At 47.0% G+C, this 12601-nt stretch overlaps 1 protein-coding gene across 5 annotated transcripts in view; it reads right to left on the reverse strand.

Annotated features, from left to right (window-relative positions):
* Window positions 1–6175, reverse strand: part of Mab21l3 (mab-21 like 3) — a 21303-nt gene extending 15128 nt beyond the window's left edge. The window contains exons 1-3 of one of the 5 annotated variants that reach the window (XM_023701783.1): window positions 6092–6108; window positions 5612–5805; window positions 4988–5234 (exon numbers count right to left, since the gene is read on the reverse strand). In XM_023701783.1, the coding sequence (XP_023557551.1) occupies window positions 4988–5227 (240 nt within the window). In that variant the 5' untranslated portion in view covers window positions 5228–5234; window positions 5612–5805; window positions 6092–6108. The other 4 variants (XM_023701782.1, XM_004641720.2, XM_023701785.1 and 1 more) reach the window with 4 other exon arrangements.
* Between the last annotated feature and the right edge of the window lie 6426 nt (window positions 6176–12601).

Genomic DNA, 12601 nt, shown 5'->3' on the forward strand with positions numbered 1-12601 from the left:
AAAAAAGACATGAGGGCTTTTCCAGAAAGCGAACATGGTAGATATCTAGAGATAAAGAAAAGAACAGAGAGAATCATAATTATTCCTAGGTTATTGTTGGAGCAGACTGCTTTGGTAAGGTGGGAGATTTAACAGTGAGAGTTCTCAAAAACAAAAGAAGACCATTGAGACAAGGGCTCTGCAAGCAACTCAAGAGCTTTGCCCCTAAGAGTAGGACTGCTTCTTCTGGCAGAGGGGTGGGCTTGGAGAAGAAGAGGAAGAGTGGCTGGGGGACAGCACAGGGACAGAGGTCAGCGACGCCTCCAAGCAGGTTCCACGGGGAAAGCCAGCAGAATGAATGGAAGCAGGAGGGCACCGACGCTGTTTGTGCTTGTGTTTAGAATGACACACAGGTGGGGCATGTTTAAACACTGAGCGAAAAAGGCCAGGGGAGGAGGAAAAGGCAGCAGAGGGCAAAAGCAGAGTAGGAATTTCCCACGTGGAAGAAATCATGCAAATCCGAGAACCTCAGAGCCCAATTCAGCCGCTGTCTGGGAAGGAAAGAAGGAAATGGTGTGCAGCTGTCAGGGAAAGGGTAGGGGATGGCGGGAATCGGAGCGATTTCCTGCCTGGCATTCGTTCTTTGTGGTGAGTGGGGGGGGCGGGGGGAGAGCAGGTAGGTGACAAAAGCTAGGAAGGAAGAACTAGGTAGGCATGAGAGGAAGGACCGCCAGGCGGCAGGAAGGCCCATGAGGCTGTGGGTCACGAGTGGGCTTGGTGTGAGAATTCTCCTGCCCCTCCCAGGTTCCTGAGCACCTCCTTCTACCGCTCTGCTGTGCTGTAAGAACGTAGATGCTGGAAGCAACACCTACATTTCATTTTTTTCCTAAGTCCAAAAAATAACCTTTATTTGGAGTCCAGGCTTACAACATAATGCGCCCAAAGTCTCCATTTGTTTCGATGTCACCAGTCATGCTGGCATCCCACTAGTGCACTAGCAGTGGACACAGTGATGCCAGGACTGGACCAGAGGGAGGCCAGGTGGGTGGCGAGGCAGAGACCTGCCCTGGGCAAATCCATCCCCACCTGAGCTAGGCTGCGGGCTCCTTTCCACTAGGTGCAGCCAGGCCTATTCCTCTCCATCTCTGACCACAATTCCTGCCATGGGCTGTGGCCTTGATGGGCTCATTGAGCAATCAGCCACCCCAGAAATGCTTTATGCTGGGGACCCCAAGCTCCATCCCACCTGTGCACCTCTCATCGTCCTCACAGAATAAATACTAGCAAAGAGCCCCACCTTCCATGGCCCTTCACTTATTCTGACCACAGGCCAGAGAGAGTAAGAAGCTGCTGTTCTAGGGTGTGGAAAAGCAGAGCATAGGCCCAGAGGCAGCTCATGGAGTGATCTTGGTAAAAGAGGGGGTGCTCGGCCCCAGACACCCCTCCAAGCCCAACCCAGAGCCCACTGCCTCTCACACTTCAGGAAGCAAGATGCCAGGGGCAACCTTAAGGTGATCCCATCACCAATTTTAATTCAGAGAAAAGATTTTTAAAAGAAACCTTAAGAGCTGGTGAGCTAGCTCAGCAGACTAAGTGCCTGCTTAGGCAAACATAGGGACCAGGGTTTGATCCCCAGTACCGCTTGCCACACTGGCCACATAGACCAGGCATGGTGGCACACACCTGTGATCCCAGCGCTGGGGAGGCTGAAAACAGGAGGATCACCATGAGTCCAAGCTGCGTAGTGAGACCATGTACCAAATACATTAAAAAAAAAAGAAACTTTAAATGGAAAGATAGTTTAAGAAATGAACTCGAGCTCATTCAACCCAAACTTGACCTGGTTTTCCTCCCGCTTTCTGCTGATTAAATGAATAAAGTATACATATTTTTCTTCTTAAAAGACTGCACTTTCAGATGTGACAGGAAAAGGCAAAACGAGTGGTATGAAACCAACGGGGCCCGCGAGGCTGAACCCTCTTAGCTCACCCTGTCCAGCCCGCTGCTGCACCGACCCAGCAAGTCAGCCACAGTGCCATCCGCCCTGCGTGGGCTTCGCTCGTCTGCTCAGGTCTGCCTGCCTGCACTTGCGTCCACACGCCCTCTGCGGCTCCCCTCCCTTCCTTCTCAACCCCAGCCTCTGGCCTACTGTTGTCCCACAAGTCATTTGTTGCTATTAATAGCTCAAGTGCTGGAATAATTTACTGTTTCACATATAAATTATTGGGAATTCAGGACTGTTCCCTGTAGCAACACGACTCTGACTCACTCGTGTTGGAACATGCTTCCTTGAGGGAGGTGGTGGGGCGCCAAGCGGAGTGCCAGGAACATCACACGGGCCTGGGCCGGGGCAGCGTGAACCCCGTCCAGGACTTGTGCCGGGAAAGATTGCTGAGAACCTCCTTCCCCACAACAGGAAGCCAAGCATTTAATTCCAGAATTGCTGTTAAACTCCATAATCAGAGAAACAATGACAAACGCACCAGGAGGAACTTTCGCTGTCCTCGCGGGGCTAATAGTTTAAACAGATGGATACTTAAGCACAGAGCTGCAGAGGAAGCGTGTCTCTCCCTGTCTTTGCCCACTAAGTTCTTTATGAGCTGGATGCTTGGGCCACTCGGGGTATTCGCAGCAGAAATGTAACAGCAGCAGTAACGTGGGGCTGAGATGACTGAGTCCTGCCTGGGCACTTCGCTGGAGTAGGCTCCCTTGAGCGTGTCAGTAACCTTGTACGGCACACACTGGGATGGTTCCCATTTTATAATGAGGAAACTGAAGCCCAGAAAATTGAAGTTCAAGGTCCCAGCATTGTTGAGTTATTACAGGACAAGGATTTGCACCCCGGCAATATCATTCTGAAGCCTGTATCTGCAACCCCTGCGCGTTCTGCCTCCCCAAAGAGAAGGTGGTGGTTGAGAAGGAAATCGCCTAGATTTCTGAATGGGGCTCTTTGGGCTCAATAGATTCTGTACTTCTCTCTTGCTAACACCCCACCCACCCCATTTTGCCCCTGAAATGTCTTCCACACACTACTCCCATCAGAGCCTCCCCTCTTTTCTCCAGCATTCCTCCCGGTGCTCTGTTGCAGCCTGGGTGGGACAGGAAGCAGGTGTCTATCTGCACTGGGAGCCTCCTCTTTTTTCTTTTGGAGCTGTGTGCAAAACCTGCAGGAGAGACACGGCTGTCCTTGAGACAAACACAAGATCTGCCTCTCAGTGAGCAGGCCTGGAGCTCCACAAACCACAGCACAGGTTCAGTGTCCAATGGGGACTCAGGGGTGTCTGTTGAGAGTCACAGGAGTCCCACAGAGGACACTGGCCTTTAGAGGAAAGGGACAACAATGACAGCTCGGCACCTTCACTATATAGCTGTGGGACTTTGGACAAGTTATTCTGTCTCTGGGAGCCTGTTTCCTCTTTTATAAAAATGAAGGTAATATGCACACCACATGCCTCACCTTCACACTACTCCTACCCTATCGTCCATGAAATATTCTAACCACCACAAGTATGACATATTCTGCAATGGTTAAAGGGAAGCAAGCTATGCAAAACATTATATATATAAAAAAAAAAAAACATTATCCTTGCCTCTAGAAACTTAGTATTTAACTCATCCACCAAAACACTAATATAAAAAGTTTCAGGGATCAGTACACAATAGATTGCCCACAAAACAATATCATGATGGGAGTTCTTAAGAGGCCAACGACATCTTGTGCTGAGTATCAGAGGAACTTTTCTTCAGATGGTAGACTCTGAGCTGAGTTTGAAGGACGTATGTGAACTAGAAAAGTGGAGTGGAGAGCTCGGGCCTGGGACCTGCTCGGGCCAGTGTGCTCATGGGACACCCAGCCCCTACAGGGACAGAGTAGGGGACACGCAGGAACGGGGCAATGCCAGAGCCCCGAGGGCCAGCCCCTTGGGAACCAGCGAACACCTGGGCAGTCTGACACTTAGCTCCAGCCCACAGGTTCTAAGCAACAGCTTTGGATGTGTGGTTGCCTGGTCCTTACTTTTTTCCCCCAGAAAAGGCAAAATCTGGATTACTATGCAAAATCTGTTTTGAAATGTTTGTTTTTCAAAATTTGGAAAAGTTGAAACATGGTCTGTAGGTCAAATCAAGCATGAAACATGGTCTGTAGGTCAAATCAAGCATGTGATTCCACATGGGAATCACTACTCAGAACTGACTGAAAATGCAGAGGAAGCTCAGGGAAGGACAGGACAGTTAAAATGAGCTCAAATGCCAGGCTAAAAGAATTTAGATTTGTTTTCTTACAGAAACTGTGGGGCCCCTGGGAAGATGTCAGACAGTACCTTCCAATTAGGGCCCCTAGAAGGAGAAATAAAAGAAATCACTTTAATTTTTTATCCTCATAGGTTTCCTTGTCTTTTTTAGGGTTTTGCCTAAGAAATACACTTTCCTTATCACTATGATAATGAGCATCCCTGGAGATTGTGCCCACCTCTTAGCTTAGATTAAACATTAACACTGTACCTTTGTAGCTTCACCTGTAAATGCAAGGGGTTAAATTAGGTAATAACTAATGTTCTTTGAAATTCTAATATTCAAAGACCCTATGGCTCTATCCAGAAAAATTAAGTTAGTTCTTAATCAATATATATATATATATATATATATATATATATGTTTTGTTTTTTTTTTTCTGTGATCTTACTATGGCACTGTTCCTATCGGTCCCATTTATGGAGAAGAAGGTTGAGGCTCGGGAGGACCAAGGGACTTGCTCATGGCCACCTAGTCTGAGCCGCAGAGCCAGAGTTCTGTTCTGCGGTTCATATCCGCCATGCCTCTGAGCATCAGGACCACAAAGACAGGAACGAATTACAGCCGCCCCACGGACACTTTGGAGGTGGTCTTTGGCTCCCAAGCGGTATACATCTCTCTGGAAGCAGTGCCACCCTTTCTGGGGCGACACTGTCACCCGGGAAGAGGAGGACTGAGGGGATGGAGCGCTGTGCGGGCAAGGCCAGCCCGTGCTTACTTTGCTTAGCAGGAAGTCCTCTGCATCCTCCTCCGTGAGGGACTTCGCGGCCTCTCGGTCGATGCCGAGCAGGGCAGCAGCTGCCCGGGGTTTCCTGCAGTGGAGGACCCGCGCGGGCATCTTCCGCAGCAACGCTACCGTCTGGACGAAGTTTCTCTGCAACTGCGCGAGCCGGCCCGGAACGTGCCTTTTCGCGTCTTCACTCAAGGTCTCATTTCCCAATTGCAGTTGAGAATCCATCTGTTATCTATTGAGAAATTAAAAAACAAAACAAAACAAAACAAAATTAAAAAAAAAAACACTAAAAATGAGAGTTGATGAAACTGAATTTGAATCCAACCTATTTTCTTCATATTTATCTATTTATTACACCCTACTTACCTCTGTGGCCACAAGGCAATTTTCTAAATTGTATTTCCCACCCAAATACTTAAAAATTCTGTTCAAGGCAGAAAGCCCTGTAGTCGATGTCTCCTTCCCTTTTATCTTCTTTTTATACCTGGGAGTTCAGAATCTTCCTTTATCATCATTCTCATCCTGTTGACAGTAAATATCCCTTGCCCTCCAATCCAAGCAATCTCACAGACTGATTTACCTTCTTTACAATAAACAAATGAGACCTACTACAAACGAGGGGTCAGGACTCGCCAATCACGTCGCGGCCGGGCGGTTGGCGTTTGGAAAAGCACGCACACAGTCGTGGCCACGCACGTACGCACCGACAGGCAGGCTGACACACGGTACGCCACCAGGGACGGCGGGGCGGGAGCCTGAGGACTTATGCGGAGAGCAGTTTCCCTCCTTCCCCTGGAAAGCTGCTATTGAAAATAAAATCAGTAGAAACAGACTGCCTGAAAGCCGAGGAAACACTCAGATCTGGTTTTGCCAGAAAATCGCGTGTTGGAAAACAGCTCAGGTAGTTAGTAGATTCCCAGTCTGACTAGCTAGGGCTAGTTTTACTACTTAAAAAAGAGAAAATCACAGCGGCTTGGTTTCTCTAAGGCTGCTAGACTTCAAAGCCTGCTATCAGATGATCTAAAGAAGCGACAGGCCACCTCACGGTGAGTAATGCTTCCCCGGCCAGCCAGAGCTTCCCAAACCTACCTCTAAGCCCGCCTCTGAGGACTCAGCAACTTCAGCGTCTCCTCCGCTGGCTTTCTGCGGCCTCACATTTGCATAACCTCCCAGACTCTGCCCTGTGAGCCGCTTCAGAGCTCCCCGGAGGAGGCCAGGTGCTCCACCCACCTCCCTAGTCCTGGTTTATAATCCTGCCTCCCCAGATCCCTTCTTCTGAATGCATAGTCTGACAGGAACCCTGCAGAGCTGCAGCTTCTCTGATAGGCTTCCAAGTATTCCAAGGCCGCCCTGGGTGTAATCAGAATCAAACAACCCAGAAGCTCCCAGATATTCCACTGGCTTCTCTCCTCACTGATCGCCCTGCCCAACTGTCACACCTGGAGCCTTTCCTTCCAAGGCTGCCATTCAAAACCCTCCCTCCATCTCAAGCCCAACTTTCAGGTCCTCGAAGTCTCACTCCACCCTACTCTCCCTTGGATCCTCTGATCCTCCTGACCTCTGATCCTCTGCTCTTACTGGAACCATCAACTTGGGGTTCCCTTTCCTCTGGGAGATTTGTCCCAAGAACCAAGGTCACCCCAGGCTCCCGCCATTGCGTGTGCAAACCTCCACCACTTTTGCATTTCTGTTTCTTTTCTGGTTGCTTCAGGGTCCCAGGTGACCAAAATGGTTACGTCTCAAATGGCCTCTTGCCCTGAGAAAGAGACGCTTGTCACTCGTGAGCTGGAGGGCCACCTGAGCAAACTGGGAGAAGAAGGAACTGTGTGTTCGGGGCAGCTGCCCACATCCTGGAAATCTGGTGTTTCGTGAACACGGTCTAGGCCCTTACTTTTGCTGAACAATTCAGGGCAGTCTCACAAGCACAGTTTCTGTCAACTACAGCGCCTGTTGGTAGGTTTGTGGAAACAAGCCTTCTTCGCCGATCTAGATCTCCTGTTGCTGAATCTTGGGTCAACAGCAATTTCCTGAGTAACAGTGTGCCCAAGGTACTGTGCTAGGCCCCTGAGTGGGATTCAAAATTAACCCAGATTCTCCTTCCTTGGGAGATAAGGACCCTCATTTGTCGTGAACTAATACCAAAATCAAGTATAAAATTGAAAGCCAGCTTTGGGTTAGTTTCTGTTATGACGACCAGTACCTTATCTTTTAAATTCAGTTTAACAAGATATTAACAATTTTATACTGACTCTAAGCCCTCAGTGCCAGAAGTCCTGGGAAGCCTTGGCTTGCCTGGGTCTCCAGCAGAAGTGGATTTTTTGCTGACTGTTCTGTGCCATTAAAGAGAAAGGTTGACGTCACCCAAATCAATCTACTTTGTTTGGAGATGTTGAGAGAAGGTGTGTGTAGGCATGGACGGTAGGTCCTCTCGGGATCACCCGGGCTGGTCTTAAACTCCTGAACTCATGTGACCTCCCTGGCTTCTCTTCCTTCTGAGCAACAGGGACCACAGGTGCATGCCACAGGAACCAGTGTCAATTTTAGTACAGAAGTTTTTTACAGTTCACCAGGATTACAAACCCTGACTCTGACTTACCGCTTCAAACATTTCCTCTAATCTGGGAGTGACTCAAAGCTGGCAGCTCAGACAGCCAGACAGAGGTAATCATCATTACTGTAACAAAAGCCACAAGAGTGACAATTTGAGACAGAAACCGTGTCCCTCCCGAAACCGCAGCACCTCACACGTAACTGACCCTCGACAAGTATCATGGAATATGTATTTCAATGTGTTCAACATTGATTGAAGTGATATTCTAAGATTCATAAAATCACTCTATAATATAAATTAAATTAAAGTGGCCATTACATGACCACTTAGATAACCATCTTCTTCTATAGGAAGTTCTGGTATGAAGGCATTAGCAAGCACACCGCTCAGCACAGGGTAGGACTCAGTAAGTATTCACAGCTTCCTGATCTATTTTATTCATGGAGGGAAAAGACCCTCTTTGAATGGATGTGTGTAATCCTCCCGTTTTACTGGCTTGCCAGCGTCTTTCCGTGGGCTGCTTGCCACAGCACCACTGAAAGGCTGCTCTTCTTTCCCTTTGTACCAGAAATGGCCAAGGAGATGCTAGAACTTGGTCTGTTGCTTAGGTTCAGATATTAAGGATCCCAAATTCAAATTCCTACATGGCCCAGGAAGATTACAGGACAGAGGGGAACTAGGAAAAGAAGTACAGCCTGCAATGGTTTTAGGAACAAAAGTTCTACCTTGGATATTCTAAGTTGTTCAGGTTTTTATTTCCTTATTTGTCTTTCGTTTCATGAGACAAAGCAGAACTGTCCATAAGAGCCTGCCCCGCGCTTTATGTGCCTGCAATCTCTGAGATAGTTGCCCGTAGCTGCAGGAGCCCTTGCTGTCCTCTTTGGGCCCTTACCCAGGCAACACTCAGCTCAGCATCCTCCCCTCCTTGTACCCTGCTGCTGGGCCAGCTCCTCCAAGATGCATCTTAGCTGCCACCTGCTTCAGCAACTGCTCTAATCTTCAAGGCAGAGAAGAGACCTCCACTTGACATTCCTAAACTATGATTATGGCTTGTGTCTAGATGTCCTCCCAAAGCCTCATGCAGACAGAGGTGGGGTTTTTTTCAGAGATGGCTACATCTACAGCGTGTGATACTGGGGTCAAGGGTGTGTGATTATGAAATCAGTCCACCGATTGGTTTGGCAGAATGTAGATGACAGGTGAGGCAACAGGAAGACCCATCGTGGATGTACGTGCTACCCATGCTAAGGGTGTGTAGCCTGGAGAGAATGTAGGAGACAGAAAGGGGGCCGCAGCAGTTGCTTGCTGCTTCCTGCTTTTGCTGCCTTCTGCCTGCCATGAACTATTTCTCCTCTGTGATGCGCCTCTGCCACACCACTCTGCCTTGGAGCCAGCCGATTGTGGGCTGAAACCTCTACGAACTGTGAGCCAAAGTAAACCTTCCCTCCTTTCATTTTGGGTATCAGGCATTTTGTCTCAGCAATGAGAAGAGTAACTAAAAAACACAGTATATGTGGAACTCGTACTCTAGGTTTTACCACAACATTTTACTAGTCTACTTGCACTGAACTCCAGGTATATCACAAGCTTCTTGAGGGACAATATTTACCTTGTTGGAAATAGTATTTTTTTAAAAATTTATTTATTTATGTGTGTGTGTGTGTGTGTGTGTGTGTGTGTGGCCAGCTCAGCCCACCAGGGGGCGGGGCTGGCTGGCCTGTGGTGCTGGGGGATTGAACCGCGGTCCCTGTGCTTTGCTAAGCTTGTTCTAAGTAGGTGCTTTAGACCACTGAGCCATCTCACCAGCCCCCTGGAAATAGTATTTGACAAGTAACAGGTGCTGAATGAATGAATGAACAAGTGAATAATGTAGGGTGGCCCTTTTTCTCATTCTGAAGTCTAATCCTTTCCTACCTATTGGCCTAAGACAAAATAAAGACAGTAAAAGTTGAATAACGTGTAAACACTCACTGACTCATCTGGAAATAGAATTAGCAACAGCAGAAAGGAGCACGTCCCTTGAAAAAGCAAACTTTAACCTAGAAAGAGCAACACCACAGGGTAGAAGCGTTTGCTCCTGCAAGAAACCTCTATTCACAGCCTAAATATGTCAGGAATGCTGAAAAACTACCCACTAACGAGAAGAGGCCATGTGTGTTCTAGAAGCCGAAATCTCACCCTGCAGAAGTCACGGCTGCATCTGGCCACTTCAACAGAAATGCGCATGATTTCCTAGCTGTAGTCATTATCCTCATACTCTCAGAAGGAGGAGCAGCCTCCCAGCATCGGCCTGAACAAAGAAACAGACCATTACTTAACACCAGCGGATCTACCATTTATACAACGCATGGGAAAAACCAGAAAGGAACAAGTGCTGTCAACCCCAGCTTGCTACTCAGCCATGTCACCTGGATTCTTTACCAAAAAGTCATATAGAAGAAATGGCCCTTGTTTGCATCCATCTGTTTCCACCTGTCCCTGTGTGTCTGCATCAGTACTCAATGCAGCCTTCCGCCACAGCAACCACTGAAAAAGAGCAGCCATGGCCCTCCGCTATCCCATGGCCGTGGGCCTCAACAAGGGCCACAAGCTGACTAAGAATGTGTGAGCGAACCAAGACACAGCCGCCGCCGCGGACGTCTCACCAAACACACCAAGTTCATGCAGGACATGATCCGGGAGGTGTGCGGCTTCGCCTCCTACGAGCGGCGCGCCATGGAGCTGCTCAAGGTCTCGGAGTACAAGCGCGCCCTCAAGTTCATCAAGAAAAGCACCAAGAGGAAGCGTGAGGAGCTGAGCCATATGCTGGCTGCCATGAGGAAGGCAGCTGCCAAGAAGGACCGAGCCCCTCTGGAATAAAGCTTTGCAGAAAGTTAAAAAAAAAAAAATACTCAATGAGGTGTAGTAGTATTCTGCGACTTCTTCATTCAATGTACCCAGGCCAGAAGCGACCCAGAAGATTATTTTTAACAAAGACTAGTTGTCAAGGTAATTAAACTTCTGTTTTGGCTTGGGTGACAATTTATTTTCAAATCAAATAGAGGCACTTGCATTTTCTATTTCCTTGTCCAGTTTTTAAAAGTATTTTCACCTGAAACTGTGAAGTTGGGGTACAGCCCCTTCCCCCTACCTCAGGCCTGGGAGACTGGCCTATTTTTAAGTTACACCACCAGAAAAACTTGAGAGTGAGGAAGGCATTGAATGACATGGACACTTAGTTTATTAATTTGTTATACCGTGATGCAAATTGGAAACTTAATCTCTTACCTCAGCTGCTGGTCTGGTGAGTTAGGAGCTGGCAAGAGGTTGCAAATTGGAAAAATTAATTATCACTAGTTCGTAGACTCATGGGGGACAATCCCTCTCCCAGATCTGTCTGCTATTCCTCATGACAAAATTCTAGTTGAAAGAGACCCAGTTTAGCCAGGAGAGGTGGCTCATTCTTATAATCCCAGCACTTGGGAGGCTGAGGCAGGAGGATCATTACAAGTTCAAAACCAGCCTGGGCTACAAAATGAGCTGAAAGCCAGCCTGAACTGCATAGTGAGACCCTGTCTCAAAAGAAGAAAAACAAGCAACAGAAAAGAGACCCAGAGTGAGGATATAAAAAGAGAGGTCAGTGGACCAAAATAGAAAGTCCAGTAGTGGATCCCTGCAAACAGCACCATTTGATCTTCGACAAGGTATAAACACAATTCAGTGGAAAAAAGAGCTTATTTTCAACTGATAGCATTGGGACAATTGTCTAACCATGATCACCCCAGGAAAAGAGGTAAACTGGGCTGTGAAGCTCACATGTTATGTAAAAATCAACTCAGAATGGATCGTAGATCTAATGAAAAGCATAAAACTATAAAATAGACAGTAAATCTTTGTGACCTAGAGTTAGGCAAAGCGTTCTTAGAAATGAAATTAAACAGATAATTCATAAAAGGAAAGCAATTGATAGAGAAAACTTCATCAAAACACATTCTTCCAAAGATACAGTCCTAAGAATGAGGAGACCACACAGACCTTAAGAATAGGTTTGAGTTTCACTTATTCTAACATTTTAATGTCTTTGCAGTTGTGTCCTTGAAAATTCCCAAAATAAAATATCAGTGGCTACTAAAAAAAAAAGAGACTAGATTTGAGAACTACATATGAAAGATTCATCTCCAAAACATAAAAAGCAGTCTTAAACTCAACAATAAGGAAAGAAGCAACACAATTAAAAATGGCAGGATTTTAGGGTCGGCCAATAGCTTAGTGGATTAAAGAGCCTGCAAGCAGGTGCAGGGGCTGGAGTTCAATCCCTGGGCCTGCCGTGCTGGCCCCACCCCAGGGCTCACCGAGACAGCAATTGAGACTGGGCGTGGTGGCACGCACCTGTAATCCCAGCTCTTGGGAGGCTGTAAACAGGAGGATCATTACGAGTCTGATCTAGTAGTAAGACCCTGAACACCCTATGGACCCTTCCCTAAAATACAAAAAATAAAATAAAAATGGCAGGGCTTGAACAGCCTCTTCTCCAAAGAAGAGAGAAGGATGAGAAACATGGAAACATGGTCAACTTTGCTACACATGAGGGAAATGTAGGCTTAAGAGGTGAAATAGTTATACAATCTGAAGCAAAATTAGAGCCTGGAAAATGTAAATTCAAAAAAGCAAGACACCATTACTTACATACTTATTTGAATGGTTAAAATAAATAATATTGCCAATGCCAAGTGCCGATAATGTAGAGAATAACTGGAGCCCCCATGTATTTCTGATGGGAGCACAAAATGGGATAAGCACTTTAGAGAATGGTTTGGTGGTTTCGTATAAGATTAAGCATGAACTTATCATGATTTAAAGATCCAGATTCCTAAATATATGCTGAGGAGGAACCGAAAACTGGATCAGCAGTATTACACAGAACTTTGTACCAAAGTATTTATTTATTTATTTATTTATTTATTTATTTATTTATTTTGGTGGAGCCAGGGATTGAACTTAAGCCCTTGTGCTTGCCAGGCAAGCGCTTAGTTTACTGAGTCATCTCCCCGGCCACCCCAAAGTTTTTA

This window comes from Octodon degus, unplaced genomic scaffold (assembly GCF_000260255.1).
Source record: "Octodon degus isolate 3935 unplaced genomic scaffold, OctDeg1.0 scaffold00140, whole genome shotgun sequence".
NCBI classification, from domain to species: Eukaryota; Metazoa; Chordata; class Mammalia; order Rodentia; family Octodontidae; genus Octodon; species Octodon degus.